The sequence below is a fragment of the Ahaetulla prasina genome, chromosome 3 (assembly GCF_028640845.1).
Source record: "Ahaetulla prasina isolate Xishuangbanna chromosome 3, ASM2864084v1, whole genome shotgun sequence".
Taxonomy (NCBI): Eukaryota; Metazoa; Chordata; class Lepidosauria; order Squamata; family Colubridae; genus Ahaetulla; species Ahaetulla prasina.
Window position 1 is genome coordinate 59,807,241 of NC_080541.1, and position 27,022 is coordinate 59,834,262.

Below are 27,022 nucleotides of genomic sequence, written 5' to 3' on the forward strand. Positions count from 1 at the left end.
ATCAATCAGGAGGTTTTTTAATCACATTTTAATACTTCCCTTATTTGCTGCACTCTAGTTTAACTGTACATGCAGTGATGGATATAGATGTTGAAAGTAAGTCAGGTTCTATTATTAAAGCCTTGTGTCACAGGTTCCTTTAGCTATATACAAATTCAATGGGCTCCCAAACCCCCAGAAGGCTCACACCAGCCTCCTCGGCCTCTAGGCAACCCACACACAAGCAGATCCAATGGGTAGTAGTCCCAGTTCCACACTCTTCCCGGGTCTACTACTGCTTCTAATATTAGTAGTAGACTATTCCTGCTCTCAGGTTCAGGCTGATTCCAAGACTCTACTTTCAGAGTCACAGAAATTATCTCCCTTCCCATAATATGACACAAACCATTCCACAACACCACCCACCATATTTAGCCGATTTCTACTCTGCTTTTATAGCTGCTGGGCAACCAAGCTAACTAGGGACACGTCTTAAAAGGGGCAGAATACCGTCAGCCCAGGTGCTAGCCAATTTTCATACAGCCTGCTCATACCCCTTGGTATGCTTCATGGAACAGGCCTTATGGAAATTCTGAAAGTGCAACCTATATTATTTACTGTCTACAAAGTTTCCATCCTTTAAACCAGGCCTATACCCTATGCTGCCCACCAAGCAATCTTGTATGGCTTGTCAGCACTTTTTAAAAAATCCATAAACTCATAAAGTTTTTATACATCTGCAAAAGGTGTTAAGGGTTGCATAGAAGGAGCCTCTGTAGCCTCTGTCATGCCAACAAAATAATTACTTTATCACAGAAGATTTTTCTTTATAGAAATCTTAACATTTTAAAAGCATCTCAAGTTCCATCAGGCAATAAATAAGCCTGTATTAAAACAGAAACTTTATTTTAATTTCTAATAGATAATGCTTACTGCAAAATGCACTTTTTTATGCATATTGCACCAATGGAAAAAAGATCAAGATGGCAAATATTTATACATGGAGGCCTCAAAAGTTGAATTCTACCTGAACATAACTAACTTACTGAGATAAACACTGATGCTTGTATCTGTACAACATTCAAACATAGAAAACACTATTACCTCTTTCACTTGATCCCCTAGATATTATTCTGTTTAAAATTCTTTTACATAAAAGAATTAAGATTTTAAATAAAATCTTAAACCACAAGTATTAACAGCAGGGTAACGTGTATTTAAAGTCCCCTGTTTAATCATGTTCACAAATAACAATATTTAGATGGAAAGTACAAGAAAAAAACTGAAGAAATACAGAAGTCTCTAGTGGTACAATTCAACTTCTAGATGATAACTTTAAATGACCAATGGACTTTGATGAAAATTGGTTTCAAAATTGAGAACCAAGTTAAGTATCTGGGCATTCCTCAGACTACATGAATTGCATGTATATTGCTTCAGAATAACTATGTTAAGTTATGGAATGATAATAGAAAGGATTTCTTGAAGTGGGACAAATTTATCATTAGTGTGTAGTAATTAATGATTTACCTAGGATGTTAATTTTATTTCAAACAATACTGGTACTGACTGATAAACCATTTAAACAATGGCAAAAAGCTATTTCTAAGTTTGTTGCATGGAAAGGGAAAATATCAAGAATTAAATATAAATTATTGCAAGACACTAAAAAGGATAATTTTTTTTTAGGTTTGATGGACAAATAGCTTGAAAAAAATGGGACTTTGCTATTATACTCTGTATAATAACAGCAGCAAGACTTGTTATGCACAGATGAGGCTGCCAGGGTAGGATCTAATGCTTCTCTCCTCCCCGGCCTCACTCCAACCAACCTTTCTTCATCTTAGGAAGACTGCAAATGGTGATCATATGATTGTGGGGGCACTTGGGAACTGGCTGTGTGAGCAGGTTGCCAAGCACCCAGATTGCGAGCACATGCCCGTAAGGGATGCTGGGATGACTAGAACTCCGAGGACTGGTCATAAATGCTATTTGTTCATACCCATTTTAACTTCATTGAACAAATGGCTGTAGATCGAAGACTACCTATATTAATTTGTTAACATTTCCTTTGCACGATACTGAAAGGACAATCACATCTTTGGCATTTAAAAAAAACTGTTTTCAAATAAAGAAACACAAAGGTAGGGTTAAATCACATATTAAGTGCATATACCGTAAAGATATATCAAGAACACACTGTTCCTATACCACTACATATAACTTTATTTTGACACAAGTTCCTACACATAGCAGCGTAAGTGTTATGCTACGTTTTTGCAACAAAAATAAATTTTACGGCACCTTAAAAATTCTGTTATTTATATTATACAGGTAGCCCTCACTTAATGAGTACAATTGGGACTGGTAGCTTGTCACTAAGCAAAACATGGTTCTTAAATGAAACATCACATGATCATGCTGAACTATCATTTTTTGCTGCTGTCATTAAAGCAAATCACCCATATTCATTAAGTGCAACATCATCACTGCGATCTGTGACTTACTGCAAGCTTCTCCAGATTTTCCTTGTCAGATGCTGGCTATGAAGCTCACAAATGACAATCATGTGACTGTAAAAATATTGTGAGTCACAGTTTTACCAGTAGTAAAACTACTTTTTCAATGCCATGATAAGTTTGAATGGTTGTTAAACAGGCAACTGTTAACTACTGTATAAGGACTACTATATAAACTTCCAGAAATGGGATATGATCCATAAAACCCAGCATAATAATCTCTGTAGAACTTAATATAGTATAGAAGTTTTTCTTATTGTAGTTCTTTTCTCAGCTACCACCATCATATATGCACAATATTGTACTAATCTTTAATAGTAGGGATTTAGGCTAATAATAATATCTCATATTAAATATATTCAAATATGTTATGCAAAGTTTTTAAAATATTCCTAGTTATCTAAATGTCCCATGGCTTGGTTATTTGTAGTACCTATTATTTTCAATAATATCTGCTCAGCCAGTTTGATTCTGTGTAGTTTGTGAAGTCCAGGATCCTTCAATTAAATACTGTCATCTACCAGAACCCTAGAAACACATCTCTGTAACAGTGTCTGTCTTCTGGAATGAGGTTCCCCCAACCGATCCAAAATAGTTTTGACTCTGCTGTTGTTTCGAAGAGTTGTGGCAACCAGGCTTTTCTCCCAGGACTTTGGGAATGAGACCCCTTGCCATCTTTTATCTTCATCGTCAGCATTTTACTGATTGAGTTGTTGAAATTTGGGCAGCATACAGGCTTAATACATTATCACCATCACCTTCATTATTATTTAATGGTATTTTTAAAACTGTAGAATCTACCTCTGATAAATGACTGACCAAAACTTACTTCGGATCTGCTTTTTAATTTCCTTGGCTGGATCCAACCAATTCTGAAAAGAAACATTTAAAATGTTTAAATTAGGTATGCAAATATTTTGATAAATCATGTTAAATAACAAGTACAATATTAAAACTAAATTAATATGAAACATTTTACAAACTGAGTCAGTGTGGAGCAGGTAAGACCCTGAAGTGCTTAATTACTTTGGTCAAACCACTTTATGGTCTTAAGAACAAATCTAAGAGCTGATATGTCTCCAAGTTCATATAATAAGATTAAGGAAGTTCTGGTTTTCTTAATTTCAGCTTATTTATAATCTAGATATAGTGATTAATCTTGCAAGAATGTTTCATTTTGTACTTTAGTATTTGAATTTTTTTTATAACTACTACAAACCAGGTTGATGGACATATACTAGTAATAGAAGTGCACTGTAACACCTGAAATGCACTAAAATACCTATAAATAGAAGTAGAAGAGATAGTACCACTAGTAATAGGTGCCTTGAGAGCAATTCAAAAACAACAACAACATCTGGAACACCACTTGAACACCATTGGCATTGACAAAATCACCATCAGTCAATTGCAAAAGGCAGCTTTATTTGGAACAGTTTACATCCCCTGACAATCAGAAAACATTATCTGCATATCCCGGGTCCTTGGAAAGATTTGATATATGGATAAACATATTAAATCCATTCTAAACACTTGGCTGATGGCACAACCAATCCAGTTCGGAGTTTCTGGGCTTACCTACTATAATAAAAGCAGTTGCATGTTCAATCAAATATTGCTTGCAAGAAGTTTGGACATCTGTAAATGTACCCCTGAAAATAAGAAATCCCCTGATAATAAGCCCAATCAGGCTTTTGGGCGCATACACAAAAATAAGCCTCCCCTGAAAATAAGCCCTTGCTGAAAATATTTAACCGCATGTGCAGCTGGTCATATGGTTAGGGAAACAGCTGGAAATCAGGTAAACTGCAAGAGGAGCCTATCTTGCTCCATGCACCCCAAAATAATAAGACTGCCTCGAAAATAAGGCCAAGTGCTTATTTTGGAGTTCAAAAAAAATATGAGTCAGGGTCTTATTTTCAGGGAAACACGGTATTTCAGGTATTTTTTTCTTTTCTTAAGCTCCCTCATAAATATTTCAATAATGAATGTTAGGACCAACTTAGAAGAATTATCAAATTCAAATGCTGGGAATTTTGAGGGAAAAAAGTAAAAAAAAAATAATGAATGAGCTGTTACATTAATATTGTATAAATCAGTAACTGGAAGGCTATATATCTTTTTTAAAATTTTCACCCATCTTCAAGAACATACAATAGGATACTAAAAGTGTATTCTCCTTAAGTCTCAAAAATATCAAAATCAGATATAATAATTGCTTTTAATATTTCAGAGAGTATTACTTAAGTTGTTATAGGAGTTCAGCTATAATTATTGTTAAGCAAAGCACTGGTCTCATTCTACAGCTGCTTATTCTTGGATTAAATATATTTGACCCCATGCCATCTCATGATTTCCTGCAATAAATGATTAATTTTACCTTCTGATTTTCCATATCTCTGTAAGTGAGTCCAAAATAATCTTTTTCCAAGAGGTTCAGGTGCTCACATACTTTGTCAAAAAGAATCTGGCCCTTTGAGCGCTTCTACAGACAGGGGGGAAAAATGAGAATGAGTTTCAAACTATCTTATCCTTGAACATCCTACACTTAAAAAAAAACTATGTTGCATAGAACATAGAACTCATTAAGCAATATTAGGCTTAATATATTTTTATTTATTCCAGGGACCAAACTTATTTCTCATTTGGTGGCGTGTATATTTATAATATAAATCACTTATTCAAGTTATCCCAGATACACTGCAAAAATATTATGAAAATATCTTTATTTTTTCATTTCATTTCTGAAAATGCAATTGAAGTAGTATTATGTGTTTATTCCTTAAAACTAAAATTAGTTTCTAAGTTAAATGTTTCATTAAATCAAGCTGTTTTACACTTTAATAGCAATATATATTCTTCATAGAGAAATACAATTATGTCCTACACTGCTGGTACCCAACATTAACTTTCCCAATTGTCTGCATCCTCCCATATTTGCTCTGATCTTTCTAAGAATCTAATACAGTAGGCAGAAATTAAAATTATTTTCAAGAACTCACAGTAGGTATGAGAATACAATATAATAATTAAACAAGAATGTGTTATATAGTTTCCACGGAGAATTTTCCACTCTTAATTTACCTGACTTTGAATAATATCTATTAAGTAAATATCCGGTTACTGACAACAAATAGGTATCATCACTCCTTTTTACAATATATTGTAAAAAGAGGAAGCAGCTGTTAAGAGCTGCCTCTAAAGCCTCGTTTAATTTTCTGCTTTTACTTCATCCCATTTTATTTTCAACTTTTAGTTTTTTTCTGCTGGAGATCTCCATTTTTATTGTTTTTACTGCAGACTGATACTTTTATCATCTCTGCCATTTGTCCAGCTGCAAAGCTTATCCAACAAAGGAATGAGGAGTTAAAAAACAAAAATAGCAATACCAAAGCGATAACATTTTAGGCGTATCTCTGTAGTGGTTTACAGCACTCCTGGAACAGTTTACAATGTAGAAGCATTACTTGTGCATTGCTCCCAACAGTCTAGGTCCTCATTTTACAGATCTCAGAAGGATGGAACTCTGAATTCCAAAGGGCAGGAGCCATGACAGAAAAGGCTCTTCATCTGGACTCTGCCAGCCACATTCCTTGACTGACAGGTTCCGTAGCATGTCCCTTCTGCTGGTGTGGGTGAAGAAAGCCAATCCCATAGGGGTTCCTCAAAATAGCCTGGACCGCTGTCATGAAAGGGCTTTAAAGGTGATAAACTAAACACCTTGAATTGTACCTGGAACCAGCCGTCAGTGCAATTCACAGAATGTCAGTGTAACATGGTCCACCTTGGGGATCCCAAGAACTGCCTGTGCTGCCACATTCTACACCACCTGCAGCTTCCAAATGCCCAAATGCTAATTCAAGGGTAGTCCCATATAAATTGCATTCCAATAGTTCAAGTTGACTTGACATTAACTGTAAAATACCATTATATTTTAAAGGTTCCTCAGTGGACCAACAGGCTCCATTCTCTAGAACAGGGGTCTCCAACCTTGGCAACTTTAAGACTTGTGGACTTCAACTCCCAGAGTTCCTCAGCCAGCTTTGCTGGCTGAGGAACTATGGGAATTGAAGTCAAGTCTTAAAATTGCCAAGGTTGGAGACACCTGCTCTAGGAACAGGGGTGTCAAACTTGCATTGTCAAATTATGTATTGTGACTTTTCCCCCTTTGCTAAACTGGGCGTGGGCATGGCCAGTGCGTGACCCATCTGGCCCATGGGCCATGAGTTTGACACCCCTGCTCTAAACAGTAATATGGCCAATTATCTTAACAATAATAAATAAGGCCTTATTTTGTTAGAGGGTCTCCCCCACCAAGATTTGAAAATGACTCAACATCCCCCCCCAAAGGCATTGCTTTAATCAATCCTTTTACTATGTCCAGAACCCATATCTAAAAATACTTCAGACCTTTCCTTCTATCTTTTAAGGCCTATTTCACCATAGAGAAGCTGTTTAGGGATGCGATGGTCTGGCACCCTTGCAACATGGCCTGCCCAATATGGGCTGGGACACGCTGGGCAGGCCAGTCCAGAAAAGGAAAGAATGCAAAGGGACAGCATCAAAATAATGAAGGGAAGTGATGATAATTCTGCTTTATACTGCACTAAATACTGCAGTCCAGTTCTAATAACAATCTAAAAAAGATGCTGAGGCCCTAGAAAGAGTGCAGAGAAGAGCTGCAAAGATGGTAAGGAGTCTGGAAGCTAAATTCTACAAAGAATAGCTAAAGGAATTAGTTTTATTTGTTTCATTAATTTTTTGTGCTGCCTATTTTCCTTATAATGCAACTCTGTTTTAGCTTAACGAAAATAAGAATGAGGGAAGACATAATAACAGTGTTCTAAGACATGAAGGGCTGCCACAGAGAAGAGGGTGTTAATTTATTTTCCATAGCACCTGAGGGTAGGACAAGAAGCAATGGGAGGAAGTTTGTCATAGCGAGATGCAACCTAGAAATTAAGGAGGAGTTTCTTGACACTGAAAACGGTTAAGTAGTGGAACAGCTTGCTTCTCTGAGTTGTTGATCCTCCATCCTGGAGCTTTTTGTATGAATGTATGTATGTATGTATGTATGTATGTATGCATGTATGTATGTATTTATTTATTTAGTCACAACAGTATTTATAAGCATAAGCATGAAAGTAACTATATAACATATAAGCATATATAAGCATGTATGCAATAACTATATTAATTGGATATAATGAAAGGAAACAATAGGACAGAAACGGTAGGCACGTTTGTGCTCTTATCCACGCCCCTTACAGACCTCTTAGGAATGGGATGAGGTCAATAGTAGACAGTTTTTAGTTAAAACTTTGGGGATTTTGTTGGAGGTTTCCATTTGTCCGAGATGGTATGAGGGCAAGGGGTTGGATTAGAAGACCTTGAAGGTCCCTACGATTCTATGATTCAGACTGTCTCTGAGAATTACTTAACAACTCTTATGAAAATGGTGATAAATGAACTGTTAAAGGCCAAAGCCATAATAGTCATGACACATAGATAGCAGACTCAGGTGTAAGAGCTGGAGGCATCAAACTGGCTCAAGGCAAAAGTTCACAGGTTGAAAAAGAAAAGCCCAATTTAGGCAAACTTCCTATTGTCATACCCCAAAGATGTTTTACAGTTTTTTCTTGAGTAAATTTCCTTAAGTACCTACATGCCATGAAAAATGCAACCTCTAAATAAGAACAAACAACCACAGACAATATAATATTTTCTTCAACATCTGTCCAGTCCTGGTGTGCTCTAAAGTGACCAAGACTATACATTTATATATATATTGATGTGGGATTTTTCTGAAAGGTAAGGCTTGGAATTTATATGTTGACATATAATGATTTTTGATTGCTATACTCTGGGGTTTTTTTAATTGTACTTTTATGGTATACTTATAATCCCCTTTGTTAAGTTCTCACTAAAAAAACCAACCTTCTTGTTGATCTTGTCTAAAAACAACTTTGTCTCATGACTTTTTCTCTGTATGGATGGGCCTTAATTATCCCATACCCTGAAACAAGGTAATTTTGAAGCCCATCAGGTCCCACAGGAAGCTTTTATCTTGTTTGCTGTTGGACTTATCCAAAAATAACACTGGTTTTCAGTAATCACTTCAAGTGACAACAGAGAAGAGACATATTGTTAGACCTTAACATGACAATTGAGACATCATATCACTGAATGATTTTCCATTCTCCTAGCAGTCTGTATTATACTATTCCTGCAGCCACTTTCTAACACTACAATCTTTTTCTGTTTTCAAACATTTGAATTTCTTTTCAGTACATAAGCTTTTCTTTGAATGGTAATCTCTTTGCTTGCATTAAAACTCTTCCGTTGTAATACCCAAACTGTCTTGACCATTCCCTTTGTCTCTTTTCACAGAAAATGTTTAGATTCCTACTAATAATTTTTACTTCTATTTGTCTAGATATATGTAAGTGGGTAAAAATAAGAGCAATTTGCCAAAGATACAAAAGTAGTCCATTTTTCAATGAAATGGACGTTGGTCTTACCTGAGACGTCCTTTCTCAGCAAGGAGGAAAACGGCAGTCAGGCATGGGTTAACTCTTGTGTCAAGCTTGTAGGACCGAGTCTTTAATCTGTTTCAAGCCCCGCCTTATCCTGTTGTCTCTCCAGTTTTTGGCGAGGAAGCTGCTCAGACTCTACGTGTCTTCCTGAAATGACAAACAATTAATGTACGCCCCCCCCCCATGGATAAACATCGGCCCCAGAAGGGTGGGGCTGACTGCCGTTTTCCTCCTTGCTGAGAAAGGACGTCTCAGGTAAGACCAACGTCCATTCTCCAGACAGGTGGGAAAACGGCAGTCAGGCATGGGACATACCAAAGCTAGGTGATTGTCCGGGAGGGTGAAGATAGGCCGATGAGTCATGGGTTGTCGTGTACACTTTGCAAAACTCGTCTACCGAAGGAGGCTTCTGCCGATGCATAGGTATCGAGTTTATAGTGTCTGATGAAAGGCGACGGTGATGACCAAGTTGCCGCCCTGCATACTTCCTCTAAGGGCGCCTGGGTCGCCCAAGCTGCCGAAGTGGAGGCACTCCTCGTGGAGTGTGCTGTGATGTTCTTTGGCCGAGGAAGAGATTGCAAATCGTATGTCATGGCTATGGTGGCCCGTATCCATCTGCCAATGGTAGGTCCTGAAACTTTGGAGCCTAACGAAGAAGGTTGGAAGGAAACAAGGAGAGCTTCCGTTTCTGAAATGGAGAAGTACGATGTAAGTATATCTTTAAGGCTCTTCGGACATCCAACGTATGCCATTCATGTTCCTTTGATGTCTGGGTGCGGGACAGAAATTTGGGAGAATCAGTTCCTGAGAACGATGAAATAGTGAATTAACTTTTGGAACAAAGGTTGGGTCGAGACGCAGAACTACCCTATCGAGGTGAAAAATGCAAAGGTCTTTGCGTGTTGAGGCGCTGCCAATTCTGAAATCGGCGAGCTGAAGTTATGGCAATAAGGAAAGTCACCTTGAAAGTCAAGAGTCGTAAAGAAGCCTCTCGGAGTGGTTCAAATGGCGCTCTCATTAATGTATTAAGAACTTTATTAAGGTTCCAGGATGGGTACCTGTGAATAGTAGGAGGATGCAGGTTAGAGGCTCCCCTCAAAAACAATCTGATGACTGGATCCTTTGCCAGGGACTCTGATGAGCTGAAGGTAAGCACCGAGGAAAGAGCTGCGACTTGGCGTCGAAGGGTGTTAGGAGAGAGACCTGACGTCAGGCCCTCTTGTAGGAAACCAATGATGTGAGATAGGTCAGGATCCCTAGGAGAAATGGACCTCTTTGAGCACCATATCGAAAGCTTTCCAAGTGAATTGGTATATGCGCTTCGTGGATGGTCGTCGTGCCGCCTGAATTGTCGGTACTGCATCTGGGGAATGTTGAGACCGCTAAGATGTCCCGCTCAATCGCCAGACGGTGAGTTGTAACCACTGAGGTTCTGGATGGATGAGAACGCCTGACTGAGAGCAATCTGATTGTCTGGTATGCGCCAAGGTGTTGTCACTGAAAGAGCTTTGAGGTCCATAAACCAAGGTCTCCGAGGCCAATGAGGAGCCACTAGGATTAGTTCGGCCTTCTCTTCCAGGAGTTTTCTGATTACCTTGGGAATTAATGGAAGCGGAGGAGCATAAAGCAGTTCCGGTGGCCATGGTGATCTTAGCGCATCGACCGCTTCCGCTCCTGGGGACGGGAACCTGGCAAAGAATCTGGGTAGTTGACGATTTGAGGAGTTGCAAATAGATCCACCTTGGGAAGCCCAAATCGAAGGAAATCTTTTGAAAGAGAGCTGGATCTAGTTTCCACTCCGCTTGATCTATTTGCTGGCGACTGAGGGCATCCGCCCGAACATTTGCTGTGCCTGAAATATGGGAAGCTCGAGCGAGAGAAGGTTGAATTCGGCCCAGTGGCGAGGTCAATGTCTCTGTCATGAGGGTTCTTGAATGTGTGCCTCCCCATCTGTTTATATGGGCTTTTGCTGTTGTGTTGTCTGTGAGCACAAGAATGTCCTGACCCTTCACTAAGTCGTGGAAGTGGAGAAGGGCCTTGTGGATTGCTCTTAGTTCTAGAAGGTTTATATTGAGTTTGCGTTCCTGTGCTGACCATAAGCCTTGAGCCATATTTGGACCCAGGTGGGCTCCCCATCCTGTGAGACTGGCATCTGTCGTAAGGACAATTCTGTTGGGTTCTCTGAATCGACTGCCCTTGGACAGAGCGTCTGATAGCCACCACTGGAGTGATGTCAATGTCTTTGGTAGAAGGCAATTCTTGTTAGTGATGTGGACTGGCCTCTTCGTTGATACGGGAGCAAGGTCCATTGTAGTCAACCTCACCGGGGGGGGGGGCAGCGGCAGTGGTGGAATTCAATTTTTTTTATTACTGGTTCTGTGGGCGTGATGTGGTGGGCGTGGTGTGGTGTGGCTTGGTGGGCATGGCAGGGGAAAGATACTGCAAAATCTCCATTCCCACCCCAGTCTGGGGGAAGGATATCGCAAAATTTCCATTCCCATCCCAGTCTGGGGCCAGCCAGAGGTGGTATCTCTGAACTACTCAAAATTCCCATTACCGGTTTATTTATTTATTTATTTATTTATTAAATTTTTATACCGCCCTTCTCCCGAAGGATTCAGGGCGGTGTACAGCCAAGATAAAACACGAAATATATACAAATTAAAACATTTAAAACCTAGCAAAATTACAAAAAGGCTGATAATTAAAATTTAGTTTTAAAATTTTAGAAATATTAATAAAACCCCGAATTAAAATTTAACACTATTATGCCAGTCCAGCTTGAATAAATAGGTGTGTTTTTAGCTCACGATGGAACCTGTCAGAACCTGCTGAATAGTACCCCTGGGAGGGGGGATGTTCCAAAGTCCAGGCACAACAGCAGAAATGGCTCTTTTCCTGCACTCTGCCAGCCAGAATATTGTGGCTGATGGGGCCCACAACATGCCTCCTCTGTCAGCATGTCTGGCCAATCCCAGTGGGATGCGATAATCCCTCAGGTAACTTACTATAGAAAATTACAAAGCAGAGAGGAACATAATAAAATGTAAATGTCTATTTTACACTAGTAGTATATACAAAACTGGATAGTAATTTACAAACTGAGAGAGCGGCTATGCAAATAGATATTCTTAAATAAATCTGCATAGAAATGATGCAAAACTGAACACTTTTTCCTTTGGATTGCAACAGTTACAATATCTGTATATTTCATCTTCATTTCTCTGTATGCTACACTGTAGTAAGAAGGGGCATTGGTTCTTGGCGCGTTCTGTATTTTAAAATGGAACGCGAAGCTCCTGGCATGGTGCTGGGGAAACCCTGAAATGTGAAACTCCTGAAACAGCCATTGGTGTCTGCAAATGGAGCGCAAGGCTCCTGTAAATAGCTTTGAGTGATATCGGAGCGTGAAGCTCCTGCAAGCCTCCCCAGCCAATCTAATAGAATCCCACGACGCTCGGACGATTTCTAGGGAAAGCGGCAAGCTGAGGTGGCTTCAAATGGAGCGCGAAGCTCCTGCAAGTAATTTTAAGCGATAGTGGAGTGCAAGGCTCCTGTAAGCCTCCCCAGCCAGGCTAATAGTCTCCCACAAAGATAAATAAGGAAGCTGAGGCTGCAGAAACCGTTTGAAAGTGACAGAGGCCAAGCCTCGCCACTTAGAATACAACCTACCACCACCACCCCAGCACAGGGAGGGAATCAGGACTACTCACAACTCGCAGTTAATGAAAAAGGAAAAAAAAAATCCAAGGCAAGGAAAAGTGAGGCACCAGCCAGAAACAGGAAGAAATTTCCAACACATTCGTCTAGTCTGAGGACTGAGCAGAAAGCGGGAGTCCCTGGCAAGAAGGGCGGGACTTATCAACTTTGCACAGGATCAGTCCTCCATATGAACAGAGCACAATCCATTCCTGGCTGCTGTCTCCACCAATACAGAGACAATAGTAAGCAATGCATAGCATACAGTAGTAGTTTAAGAAGTTGCTTATTATTTGCCATATTTTTTGTGATGGGAACTATTTATTGTGCCATGCTCTGATAAGCTTAGCTGTTAAGAATTAGGTGACTGCAGCGCAAAAAAAGCACTCGGCAGTTAAATGGAACAATCATTAAGAAATGCAACAATTTGTTGGGCTAACAATCAGTGAAAAGAATAGCTATTAATATGCTTTTAGTAGAAAAAGCAATTGATCACTATGCAGGTTGTTAGCTTGCTTATAAGTTAAATAAATTCAAGTGTTGGAATTGAATTGACACTCGGTTCCTTCACGTCATCATTTCAATCCAGAGGGCAATTATTACAAGCCTAAATCAGTATTTGTCTCCTGGGTCTCATCGTTCCATATTACAAACCACTGCTTCTCTATCTTCTTTAATGTGGTCTAGTTCTGTGATAGCTTTCACTCATTTCCAATTCTGTTTTCTAGGCAGTCTTTTATTCTTGTAGCATATAGGGAAAAAGCGTAGAAAGTCACAAGCAGCTGACAGAGCACTCTACACGTGTTTATAGAAAGAAGCACAGTATAAGCGAGATGGGAAACAGAATTACTTGTCTTTTTAAAAGGTTAGAATTAATTGAAATGAATAATTTCTAACATGCATATTCAGTTCATTCTCCAAAATGATTTAATGAGACTAGCAATGATAACTGAACACCAATCCCAGCCTCTATGCATACACACGCAATCTGGAAAGTACTTTGAAAAAGCTATGTTTAATGTTCAGAACATCAAATGACAAATAACCATCAATTCCAGCAAAAGTGCTTCTGTGTGTGCTGATAATATTTATATGTTAATTGCCTTTATAAGATCACAGCAGTCTATTTAAATACACTTCTAAAAAGTCAAACAAAAAACACTTTTTTTTTCAAATGCTCTAAAGAACCTGACAGGGTAACTCTTAAAAATACAGAAAACACAATCCAATATTTATTGTCTATATATACTGCTATCTCTATATCTCTCTCTATATATATCTTATCTTATCTTTCTATCTATCTTTCTATCTATCTATCTATCTATCTATCTATCTATCTATCTATCTATCTATCATCTATCTATCTATCTACCTACCTACTTCTGAAGGTTTGAAATCTTATAATACAGTTAAAAGGCTACACACAATTTCAAAGCAAGTATGGAGTTAGTGGTGGTCTAATGATTCAGGTGACCAAAAAGATGGATGGATGGATGGCAGGAAGGCAGGCAGGCAGGGAAGGTAGTGATAAAGAGCAATCTAACTACTAACCAATTATCTTACATGCTAGTAAAATAATGCTTAAGGTTTGGCAAGCCAGATTTCATCTATGTAAGGAATGGCACTGTCAAGTATATAAACAGGCTCTTAAAGAGTCAGAAGACCTAATATCACACTGTTGAAATCTACTGTTTAATGGAAAAAGTAAACAGTTCCACAAATATTTTGATTCCTGCTTTATTGATTATATAAAGGTTATTGACTGTGTAGTAGACCATTGGTGCAGTGATTAAGGCACCAGAATAGAAATTGGGAGACTGAGTTCTAGTCTTGCCATAGGCAAGAAGTCAACTATTGTGTTTGGGCATTCACTCAGCTCTAGGCAAACCACATCTGAAATCTTGTTAAAAGAACTGCAGGGACTTGTCTTGGTTGTCACCAAGAGCCAACAGTGACTCAAAGAAACACAAACAAAAGAAACATCCTTAAAAAACATTAGTGTACCATGCCATTTTATTAGCCTATAGAAGAATTTGCCAAAAAGCAACAGATGAAACAAAATACAGCACAGATAAATGGTTCAGAACTGAAAAACAGATATTAAGATTGTAAACTGTCCTCTTATTTATTTAGCTTATATGCAGCATATATAATGACAGTTAGAAGAAATAAAAATTGGAATTAAAATTGTTGGGAGAAATATCAACTTCAGATATGCTTTGAAGGCTGGAAGCAAGGAAGATTAAGAAATTTTTTGCCAAGGGTGACAAGGAAGGACAAATACTGACCGCTGCTCAATATTTGTTTAAAAAAACACTGTAAGATTTATATTAATATGGATAATAATACAATGCAAATAGATGGAAAATACATTGTAGTAGCAACTCTTCATTGGCTCAAAAATTCACAGGCATAATGACTATAGCCACAAAATAAACGTCTACCACTTATGAGAAAAATAACAATAGCTCTAAAATAGACAAAACATTAAGTGCAGAGATGTCACCTTGACAACAAAAGTACCTGTTGTCAAGGCCATAGTTTCCCAAGTTGTAACATATAGCAGGAGAAGTTTACCATAAAAAAGACTGAGCAAAGAAAAACTGATGTTGCAGAAAATTGTTGGAAACAGATTATTCATTACCAGATGAAATAAAACTGATAACAAAGATAAGGCTTCAATTCTTTTGACAGATAATGAGAAGGCAAAAGTCACTGGAAAATACTTTTACTTAGAAAAATTGAAGACAATAAAAAAAAGAAGGCAGCTAGGAGACAAGATGATTAGATACTATCACTGATGACTTAAGCAGGAGTGTGTAAGAATTCAAAGGAGATGTTACTGACAGAAAATTGTGACAAATTACTACACATCATGTTACAGATATGAACTACAATGAACAAATCTATAATAGTTGCTGGATGTTAACAGCTACTTTAGATAAAGAAGAAAAAATTAGACTCCCCAGCTCAATCCAATATGAAATATTTTTTGATTTGGCAACCTGAGATAGACAGGTAATCCGAAACATATTAAGGAAGAAACTGTGGGTTACTGTTCCAATATACAGGCAAGATGACATAAGTTAAATACCTTCCTTTTGAATATAAACCTCCAAATTGCAGTAAGGTCACCTCCCTTCTTCCATAAGAAGGAGGACTATGTTGCCTACAGTATTGACAAATGTTCTAGTATTATACTTTTTAAAGAATCTATTCAGCTTCAGATGTAACAAAATGGTGCAGATTTGGTACATTACTACATTTCTTTTATATATGGGGATTTCCCTCAGATTGAGATCCATCAAAATTACCTCCAGGATCAATGATGGCAGCAAATTTAATAGGAAATGCAGAATTTAAGATTCAGCTATCTCAGCACAAAAGTAATGATTTGACTTATTTTCCTGAGAAATGTTTTCTGCTAGTACTAGATCAGGTCTTAAAGAAAGACAATCTAGAATGGACAGATCAGCACAGCCAGACACATAAAAGTATAGAACAGTGGAAGTACAATCTCGTGTTCCTTGTTTTCATTGGACAGCTCCCTGCTATTTTGATCATCTCAAATCATGTTCTGCTGGACAGCTCCTTAGCTTCTGTGACCAAGTTGAGCCACTTGGTGGAAGTGGGGCATAGCAACCAGGACAACACAGTAGAACGTTGGGTGTAAATCTGGAAGTCTTACAACATTATCATACTATTCTTGGCCTTGGTCTCCATTAATTTTTTTTAAAAAGTAATCCTATTATCTTGTGACAACAAATTCCCCAAATCAACTATGCACTGATTGTTCCAAATTGAGTGCCAATTAATTTAACTAATGTTCTTAGAAGGATTAATTTATTGAAGATTATAATTTCTAGCATATCTTATTTCATAAGCTAAGGAGTTCTGAACAGTAATTTTGCTTACAAATAAAATGCTCCAACTCTTCGATCAATTATTGCCTCACCTATCTCGGACAGACCTATTGAAAGAGAATATCCTATCCAAATCTATAGCTAATAGTCCAAATATAGAATACAAAACAATCTGTTGTCAGGCATTATTATGTATTTTTTAAAAGCTTTGTGACTGAGAGAAGCCTTTATACTGGAGCCTTCAAAAAAGACACAGCTAATGAATCCTAATGATTCATGCTATTATTACCTTTTATTTATTAACAATGCTATTGTTACCTTTTATTTATAAATATTATATTCTGAGTGAAAATCTTAACTACCAGATGCATACTTATGTAAGACTCTTTGAAAGAGAATATTTCTCCTTTCTACTATTGTTTCCACTACTGTTGTTTTTTTCCTACTGGCATCACTGAGTACCATATTTTTCGGACCATAAGACGCTCCGGACTATAAGCAGCACATTAGCTTTAGAGGAGGAAAACAAGAAAAAAAATCTGCTTCTGTGTCTGCAGCCCATTCGCCACCGCTGTGTTCACAGCAAACGGGCAGTGGCCATCCCCACTGCCTAGAACACCTGATCAGTACTGCACCAACCTCCCTTCCCCTGCTGCAATATTTGCTCTATAAGACGCACAGACATTTCCACCAACTTTGGTGGGGGAGTGCATCTTATAATCTGAAAAATATGATATATATTTCTTTATTTAGGGAGACATTCTCTCTGTATGTATGTATGTATGTATGTATGTATGTATGTATGTATGTACATATGTATGTATGGAATTGCAGTGAAATCACACATCAATTGTATACCCCTAAATCATCTAATTTAACATTATGTGCATAAATCTATCTCTAGAAGTTCCACTTTTTACATTTTTACCTCTACTTCACAGCCATATTCGGAGCCATCCAGAAGGATTACTTTGCACTGCATATTTTTTGGTTTTTTCACAATCTTTAAAGGAGAGCGGGAGAGTTTGCTTGAGGATGATTTTTGAGAGAGTTTGTCGTCTTCAAACTGCTGATATTCCAGCTGCTTTGCCACTGCAGCAGCAACTTCAAGTTCTCTGTCGGTGGCCTAGAAACAGAGGAAAATTCAATTCCAGTTTCAGAATAAAAATGGGCAATCAGAGCAGGCTTTCAGAATGATTATTATTATTATTATTATTATTATTATTTATTATATTTGTATACCGCCCATCTCCCGAAGGACTCAGGGCGGTTCACAGTCAAAAACAACAGAGAAACATATAATACATAAAAAGCTAAAAGAATAGACAGTTAAATTCAATTGATGCTCTAACTTTTAAATACAAATTTAAAACCTCATTTAAACCCTTTTTTTTTAAAAATCCCAAGTTTAAAACTACGTTCAAGCTAGTCCTGCTCTTCGAAACAGCAGCGTCTTCAGCTCACGGCGGAAGGACTTGAGATCGGGGAGTTGACGAAGCCCCAGAGGCTCGTTCCAGAGGTAGGGGCCCCCACAGAAGGCCCTCCCTAGAGGTCGCCAGCCGACATTGTTTAGCTGACGGTATCCGGAGGCCCTCTGTGAGAGCGCACTGGTCGGTGAGAGGCTAATGGTGGCAGTAGGCGGTCCCGTAAATATCGGTCCTAGGCCATGGGCGTTTAAAGGTGATAACAAGTACCTTGAAGTGAACCCGGAAGACCACTGGGAGCCAGTGCAGATTACGCAGGAGGGTGTCACATGGGAGCCAAAGGTGCTCCCTCTATCACCAGCGCAGCCGCATTCTGGACCAGTTGGAGTCTCCGGGTACCCTTCAAGGGGAGCCCCATGTAGAGAGCATTACAGTAGTCCAGGCGGGATGTAACCAGGGCATGAGCAACCGTGCATAAGGCAGCCCGATCCAGAAAGGAACGTAACTGGCGTATCAGGCGAACCTGATGAAAAGCTCCCCTGGTGTCGGCTATCATATGATCTTCAAAGACAGCCGTGCATCCAGGAGGCGCCCAGATTGAGCCCTTTCCGTGGGGGCCAATAGTTCGCCCCCAATGGTCAGTGATGGAATTAGTTGACTGTACCGGGCCGCCGGCATCCACAGCCACTCGGTCTTGGTGGGATTAAGTCTGAGTCTGTTCCTCCCCATCCAAACCCGTACGGCCTCCAGGCACTGGGACATCATTTCAACAGCCTCGTTGGGGTGGAATCATGTAGGCATCCCTTTATAGAAGCCTATTCAGAATCCATTTTAAAATAGGCATATAAATTATATTGGAAAAGAGATAAATCATTTTTTTCAGTAATTTGTGAAGGCTTTTTGGGTTAATGAAACTGCTATTTTGCTGTTTTGTAACTTTTTTTGGGGAAAGTGCTAAAGGAAACTGCAATATAGTAGTTCGTTTAAAAATAGTCAAACAACCTGAACAAAAAAAATCCAATATTGCAATGATTGTTAAACATGTTCCTTTTTCTGAAATTTCAGATGTTGCAATAGTCCAATTTCTTTTCAGTACCAGCAGTATTTTTTAAATAATGACTTTATATATGGATGGTTTTTCTACCACTAGCTAACAAACATATTTAAAAGCAGAGGAACTAAAGAAATAATTCAGTTAAAACTTTGTAAGTTAATTTATTTTTAATGATAGAAAAAGGAATACCTATTTTGGTCTGAAATGACTTCAAAATAGGCCTGCAACCTACACTACTGACTTTAAATGCCTCAGTCATTGTAACATGCTTCCATGGGAGTAAAATAAATTCAGATAAAAACTTTACATATAGTGTGTATTATATACAGAAGTGCAGAAATACACTTAGAATAATACAGCCCACATAGAGAAGAATTATATTCCCCTGTTAAAATATATTAAAAATAAATAAGAAAAAAACTACTTTTCTATTCTGGAAAACATTTAGGTGAAGCATAAACACCAACTTCATTCATGGGAAAGGAATGGATAGATACTAACTTTTATAAATAGCTAAGCAAGAGTAAAAAAGAGTTCTGTAATTTTTTGGGTTTGACTGCCACAGGTTTATTCTTACATTTATTCCTACTGTGCATCCAAAATAACAACACCAAAAAGAACAAATCAAGAACTTTTCAAGCAGGTACCAAAAGCATCCAAGAGTTGTTTCATAAAGCAAAATATTCTGACATGAAGTTCATTATTATTATTATTATTATTATTATTATTATTATTATATATTCATGTTCTTTCAATGGTACTGGACCCTTTTTGAGAGCTATGGATGTAATCTGAAGATCTGGCCAAAGGATTAACAATATCAAACATTTTCTGATTAAAATAATCTGAAGCAACAATTAAAACATTTAAATCTTGGTGACAATTCCTTCTGAAAATTCTGTGTTCTTAATCCAGAATAATTTTACATATTTTAGCTACAAATTTGAAAGGTTAAAGGCTGTTTTTAATATATCAACTATTAACATTGCAGACAGTAGGATACCAATTGCTGAAAATATGTGTGTGTGTAGAGAATGTATGTGTTCAGCAATTAGCATCCTACTGTCTGTGCACACACACAGAGTTGACTGGCCTACATTCAACATGGAATGTAGTATGAATGATGTCCCCTTCAAGCAAAAAGACCTTTACTTTCCTCATTCCTGAAACTCTGCATAGGCTCTGCAGGGTACTGTGGGAACCCAGAAGTTGTGTGAATTTATAGCCCTCCAAGTAGAATGAAACAGTTGCAGTGGTGGGTTCCAATTTTTTTTTACTACCGGTTCTGTGGGTGTGGCTTATTTTGTGGTTGTGTGGTCATGTGACTGGGTGGTCATTTGACTGTGAGCATATGTGACTGGATGGGTGTAGCTTGGTGTTCATGTGACTGGGTGATCATTTGACTGTGAGCATATGTGACTGGATGGGTGTAGCTTGGTGTTCATGTGACTGGGTGATCATTTGACTGTGAGCATATGTGACTGGATGGGTGTAGCTTGGTGTTCATGTGACTGGGTGATCATTTGACTGTGAGCATATGTGACTGGATGGGTGTAGCTTGGTGTTCATGTGACTGGGTGATCATTTGACTGTGAGCATATGTGACTGGATGGGTGTAGCTTGGTGTTCATGTGACTGGGTGATCATTTGACTGTGAGCATATGTGACTGGATGGGTGTAGCTTGGTGTTCATGTGACTGGGTGATCATTTGACTGTGAGCATATGTGACTGGATGGGTGTAGCTTGGTGTTCATGTGACTGGGTGATCATTTGACTGTGAGCATATGTGACTGGATGGGTGTAGCTTGGTGTTCATGTGACTGGGTGATCATTTGACTGTGAGCATATGTGACTGGATGGGTGTAGCTTGGTGTTCATGTGACTGGGTGATCATTTGACTGTGAGCATATGTGACTGGATGGGTGTAGCTTGGTGTTCATGTGACTGGGTGATCATTTGACTGTGAGCATATGTGACTGGATGGGTGTAGCTTGGTGTTCATGTGACTGGGTGATCATTTGACTGTGAGCATATGTGACTGGATGGGTGTAGCTTGGTGTTCATGTGACTGGGTGATCATTTGACTGTGAGCATATGTGACTGGATGGGTGTAGCTTGGTGTTCATGTGACTGGGTGATCATTTGACTGTGAGCATATGTGACTGGATGGGTGTAGCTTGGTGTTCATGTGACTGGGTGATCATTTGACTGTGAGCATATGTGACTGGATGGGTGTAGCTTGGTGTTCATGTGACTGGGTGATCATTTGACTGTGAGCATATGTGACTGGATGGGTGTAGCTTGGTGTTCATGTGACTGGGTGATCATTTGACTGTGAGCATATGTGACTGGATGGGTGTAGCTTGGTGTTCATGTGACTGGGTGATCATTTGACTGTGAGCATATGTGACTGGATGGGTGTAGCTTGGTGTTCATGTGACTGGGTGATCATTTGACTGTGAGCATATGTGACTGGATGGGTGTAGCTTGGTGTTCATGTGACTGGGTGATCATTTGACTGTGAGCATATGTGACTGGATGGGTGTAGCTTGGTGTTCATGTGACTGGGTGATCATTTGACTGTGAGCATATGTGACTGGATGGGTGTAGCTTGGTGTTCATGTGACTGGGTGATCATTTGACTGTGAGCATATGTGACTGGATGGGTGTAGCTTGGTGTTCATGTGACTGGGTGATCATTTGACTGTGAGCATATGTGACTGGATGGGTGTAGCTTGGTGTTCATGTGACTGGGTGATCATTTGACTGTGAGCATATGTGACTGGATGGGTGTAGCTTGGTGTTCATGTGACTGGGTGATCATTTGACTGTGAGCATATGTGACTGGATGGGTGTAGCTTGGTGTTCATGTGACTGGGTGATCATTTGACTGTGAGCATATGTGACTGGATGGGTGTAGCTTGGTGTTCATGTGACTGGGTGATCATTTGACTGTGAGCATATGTGACTGGATGGGTGTAGCTTGGTGTTCATGTGACTGGGTGATCATTTGACTGTGAGCATATGTGACTGGATGGGTGTAGCTTGGTGTTCATGTGACTGGGTGATCATTTGACTGTGAGCATATGTGACTGGATGGGTGTAGCTTGGTGTTCATGTGACTGGGTGATCATTTGACTGTGAGCATATGTGACTGGATGGGTGTAGCTTGGTGTTCATGTGACTGGGTGATCATTTGACTGTGAGCATATGTGACTGGATGGGTGTAGCTTGGTGTTCATGTGACTGGGTGATCATTTGACTGTGAGCATATGTGACTGGATGGGTGTAGCTTGGTGTTCATGTGACTGGGTGATCATTTGACTGTGAGCATATGTGACTGGATGGGTGTAGCTTGGTGTTCATGTGACTGGGTGATCATTTGACTGTGAGCATATGTGACTGGATGGGTGTAGCTTGGTGTTCATGTGACTGGGTGATCATTTGACTGTGAGCATATGTGACTGGATGGGTGTAGCTTGGTGTTCATGTGACTGGGTGATCATTTGACTGTGAGCATATGTGACTGGATGGGTGTAGCTTGGTGTTCATGTGACTGGGTGATCATTTGACTGTGAGCATATGTGACTGGATGGGTGTAGCTTGGTGTTCATGTGACTGGGTGATCATTTGACTGTGAGCATATGTGACTGGATGGGTGTAGCTTGGTGTTCATGTGACTGGGTGATCATTTGACTGTGAGCATATGTGACTGGATGGGTGTAGCTTGGTGTTCATGTGACTGGGTGATCATTTGACTGTGAGCATATGTGACTGGATGGGTGTAGCTTGGTGTTCATGTGACTGGGTGATCATTTGACTGTGAGCATATGTGACTGGATGGGTGTAGCTTGGTGTTCATGTGACTGGGTGATCATTTGACTGTGAGCATATGTGACTGGATGGGTGTAGCTTGGTGTTCATGTGACTGGGTGATCATTTGACTGTGAGCATATGTGACTGGATGGGTGTAGCTTGGTGTTCATGTGACTGGGTGATCATTTGACTGTGAGCATATGTGACTGGATGGGTGTAGCTTGGTGTTCATGTGACTGGGTGATCATTTGACTGTGAGCATATGTGACTGGATGGGTGTAGCTTGGTGTTCATGTGACTGGGTGGGCGTAGCTGAGTGATCATGTGAGTGGGTGAGCATGGCTGGCTGGTCATGGCCAACTTGATGTCACTCACGTCAAGGGTTAGGGTTAGGGTGCCTGGGCTCTCCTCGCCTCAAAGATCTCAACAAGATACAATTTCCCTATTTATTTACTACTTAACATCCAAAATATACTATTTAATCCTATGTATATATGCCATATGTGTACAAACATATTGCATAGTATAGAGTGTATATAGGCACACAAAAAGATACATTATCTACTATATATACTGTATGTGTACACACACACACACCTCTTCTAAAACTATACACATTCAACCTCACTTACTACATTTGGAAAACACACCCAGAGTCCACTTTCTGTCACACATTTAACTATAACTTCTGTACATTTAGAACATTACACAAACCTTCAGATGTTCTTCCCTAACTTGCACATGACTGTTAGAGCCAGGAGAGGTCATGGACTGAATAAAATGTGGTGAAACTCACTTAACAATGCTCTTGCTTAGAAACCAAAACTTTGGGTTCAATTGTAGTCGTAAGTCAAGGACTATCTCTGCCTTCCTCTGCATGGCAGCCTTGTCTTAGAAATCTCCTTCTCCTTTCTAGCAATTTTCCTCTCTGTTAGAGGCACCAAAATAATCCAGAGGGTGTAAGGTTTCCTGCTGGAGCAGGGGGTTGGACTAGATGCCTCTAAGGTCCCTTCCAGCCCTAAATCGCTGTCCTGTTTCAAAGCGTCTTCTGAAGCCACGTCTAGTGCCAGGGTTTGTGGCCCTTCCTTCCTCTTCTCTTTCTCTCTCTCCCTTCCTCTTTCTTCCTTTGTCTCTTTCTTGTCTCTCCCTTCTTCCTTCCTTTTCTTTCTTTCTCTTTTTCTTTTTCACTCTCTCCCTTCCTCTTTCCTTCTTTCTCTCTTTCTTTCTTTGTCTTTTTCTCTTTCTTTCTTCTCTCTCCCTTGCTCTTTCTTTCTCTTTTTCTTTCATTCCTCCTTTTCTTTCTCTCCCTTCCTTCTTTCCATCTTTCTCTCTTTCCTTCTTTCTTTGTGTCTTTCTTTTTCTTTCTTTTTTCTTTCTTTCTGTTCTCTCTTTTTTCTCTCTCTTTCTCTCCTCCTTCCTCTTTCCTTCTATCTCTCTCTCTCCCTCCCTTCCTTGTTCAAAGTCTAGGAGAGTGAGACCAGTAGGCCTGAAAGAAAGCTCCTGGCAGTTACACCCAAAACAGAAGCTTCAGGTTGTGGCAGGCAGTGGCCGAAATGGGAGCTTCAGGCCACGGCAGGAAGCAGAGGGGTGTCCCGGAACTCCCAGGGAGTTTTCCTGCGCAACATTTGCCAAAGCAGGCACCAGCGGTGGCAGAGGGACATCCCAGAAATCCCAGAGAGTTTTCCTGTGCGGATATATAATATACGAGAAGTCTTGGGCAAAGTTCTTCAAAAGTTCGGCCATGTCTTCTCCTCCTTCTCGGCCTCGTATCACAGAGCAAATACTCACAGTCGCACACACCTCAGGGTGTGCGTGTTTGCTCACACACATTAAGGCCGAGAAGGAGGAGAAGACTTGGCCAAACTTTGGAAGAACTTTGCCCAAGATTTCTTGTACACTCAGGGGCTAGCCTACACATCTCCCAATGATGAGTTTGGTGGCGATCTAAAGAAACATCTTCCAGCTCTTCAAGGTCGACTTGAAGAGCACCGAGAAGCCAAAAGCAAAAGTAGTGGCAGTGAGGGCAACAGGCATGTGACGTGTCCCTCCACAGTCCCCTCCCGGGTGACAGCCAGGGCTTTGCCGTCGCCTCTTTTCCTCAGAGGTGTGGTATCTGTCTTCAAGTCCTTGTGGAGGGACACACACACACACACACACACACACACACACACGTCACTTCCACTGCTTTTGTCCTTGGCTTCTCAGCACTCTTAAAGTCGATCGCCAGCGCCTCTTTCCCTCAGAAGCATGGTGTCTACCTCCCTTCACATGCAGTGCACATGTGCAGCAGCCCTGGGAAATCCGCCCACCCTGCCCCAGCTGCCACTGCCCCTCTCAGCCCCAGCGAAGCAGCTCTGTCTCCCCGAAGGGCCTGTTGTATCTCGCTCGGTCCCCCTGCCGCAGCTGGGCCCCTCTTATCTCCTGCCGGATGCTGATAGTTCGGAAGAATGTCCTGGAATGCCTCCAGCCCCCAGCCCTGGCACCATGCCCGGACAGGCCGAGCAAGACGAAGGGCCTGACGTGCCTTCAGCCCCCAGTCCTGGCACCATGCCCAGGCAAACGGAGCAACTAAACCCCTCCCCCACAACATGTGAGCCTGAAGAATGTGAAGCCAGTCATGAGCTAAGATTACCAACAGCTGGAGGCTGGAGAGATCCTCGTTTCCGGAGAGTAGAGAGGCGACATCAGCAAAAGGAAGGGAGGGGCAGGCCTGGATAAGTGCTGAGTCATGGAACCACATCCCATGGCCTATATAAAGGATCTATTTTCTGGCATTCTCTGAGTCAGGCAAAGTCTAACTTGGATTGCTGAAGTCACTTCCTGGTCTCCTGCCTGCCTTGAGAACTCTGATAGGACTTTGGCAGAGCTGCAGAGGCACGCTTGATACGGACTTCCCCGACCCGGCCGTCAGCGAAGGAGTGGGACACGACAGGGCCGCCCAACCACCCACTGGCTAGGCCACGCCAGAAGCAGCATGTCTCCCATCAGGGCTGGATGTGTGAACTGACCTCGGAAGGCAAAATCGTGGGGGACTGCCAGGAAGGCCACGTGGAAGGCAGGCAAGGATGGCAGGGCCGCAGGGAAGGGAGTAGGCTGCTAGCTCCCTTTCCTACGACTGGGCGGCCCCAACATACTTGCTTCCCTTCCACGCGACCTTCCTGGCGGTCCCGTGGCCAGGCCTGATTTCCTTCCTTTCTCCCCCACCACCACCTCTTTGATCGACTGCTTACCTTCCGTGGTGGCTGGTCCAGAGTCAGGAATGCAAGGTGACCGGAGTTTTCGGCTGTCCCTAGCCAGCTGCCGCTGCTGGAAAGCAACTGGCAAAGAAGCCTCCAAAAAGGCTTCTTTGTCAGCTGCTTTCTCCACAGGCCACCAAAAAGTACCAGTGGAAAAAGCTGCTGCCGTCCTCACCATGTTCTTCACGCATACGCATCCCATTGGACTTGCAAGGCAATGGGATTCACGTGTGCAAAGAACATGGCGAGCAACCAGAGGACCAGTTCGAGAACTCTGGGAGTTGAAGTCCACAAGTCTTAAAGTTGCCAGGGTTGGAGACCCCTGCACTAGGCACTGAGTAAACTTCCATGACTGCAGAGAACGAAGACCTAACTTTAGTCTCACTGGCATTTATGTGACATGTTAATCATGAAAAATGAATTCAGCAAATACTTTGCTTTAGTCACGCCAGTAAAATGGAACAAAAGATACAAGTAAAATCTAACAAAAAATCTAAATTATGATACATATTGGAGATCCTCTCCTTTTCATAACAGGAAAAAGATCAATTTTGGAGGGCAGACAACTGGACTCATTACCCCCAAAATATGTGTCTGAAATAAATTTAAAACTTCTAACATAATTTGCCTCATTTCTACAAAAATACTTCATTGTAATTATATAATTTTAATAAAAATAGCCATAAAAGAAAGCAACAACAACTGAGCCTTTATTGTTTCGTTATACTTTCTAGAATCCATTTTGATTTCTGTGAGTGCCAATGTGCTACTCTCCCTGCAAAATACTCTCCAAATGAGCTTGACTATCATTTCTATAAAATTCTCATAGAAGGCTACTGCAGCTCAAAATTATGCATGGTATAATATGTATTATTTATAACACTTGTTACTGCAA

General features: G+C 40.4%; 1 protein-coding gene across 6 annotated transcripts in view; it reads right to left on the minus strand.

Moving 5' to 3' along the window:
- The window catches only part of EPB41L3 (erythrocyte membrane protein band 4.1 like 3), a 158,458-nt gene that overhangs the window by 43,279 nt on the left and 88,157 nt on the right, over positions 1-27,022 (minus strand). For all 6 annotated transcript variants that reach the window (XM_058177310.1, XM_058177308.1, XM_058177307.1 and 3 more), the window contains exons 3-5: positions 17,525-17,722; positions 4,879-4,983; positions 3,328-3,370 (exon numbers count right to left, since the gene is read on the minus strand). In XM_058177310.1, the coding sequence (XP_058033293.1) occupies positions 3,328-3,370; positions 4,879-4,983; positions 17,525-17,722 (346 nt within the window). The remainder of the gene's footprint in view (positions 1-3,327; positions 3,371-4,878; positions 4,984-17,524; positions 17,723-27,022) is intronic.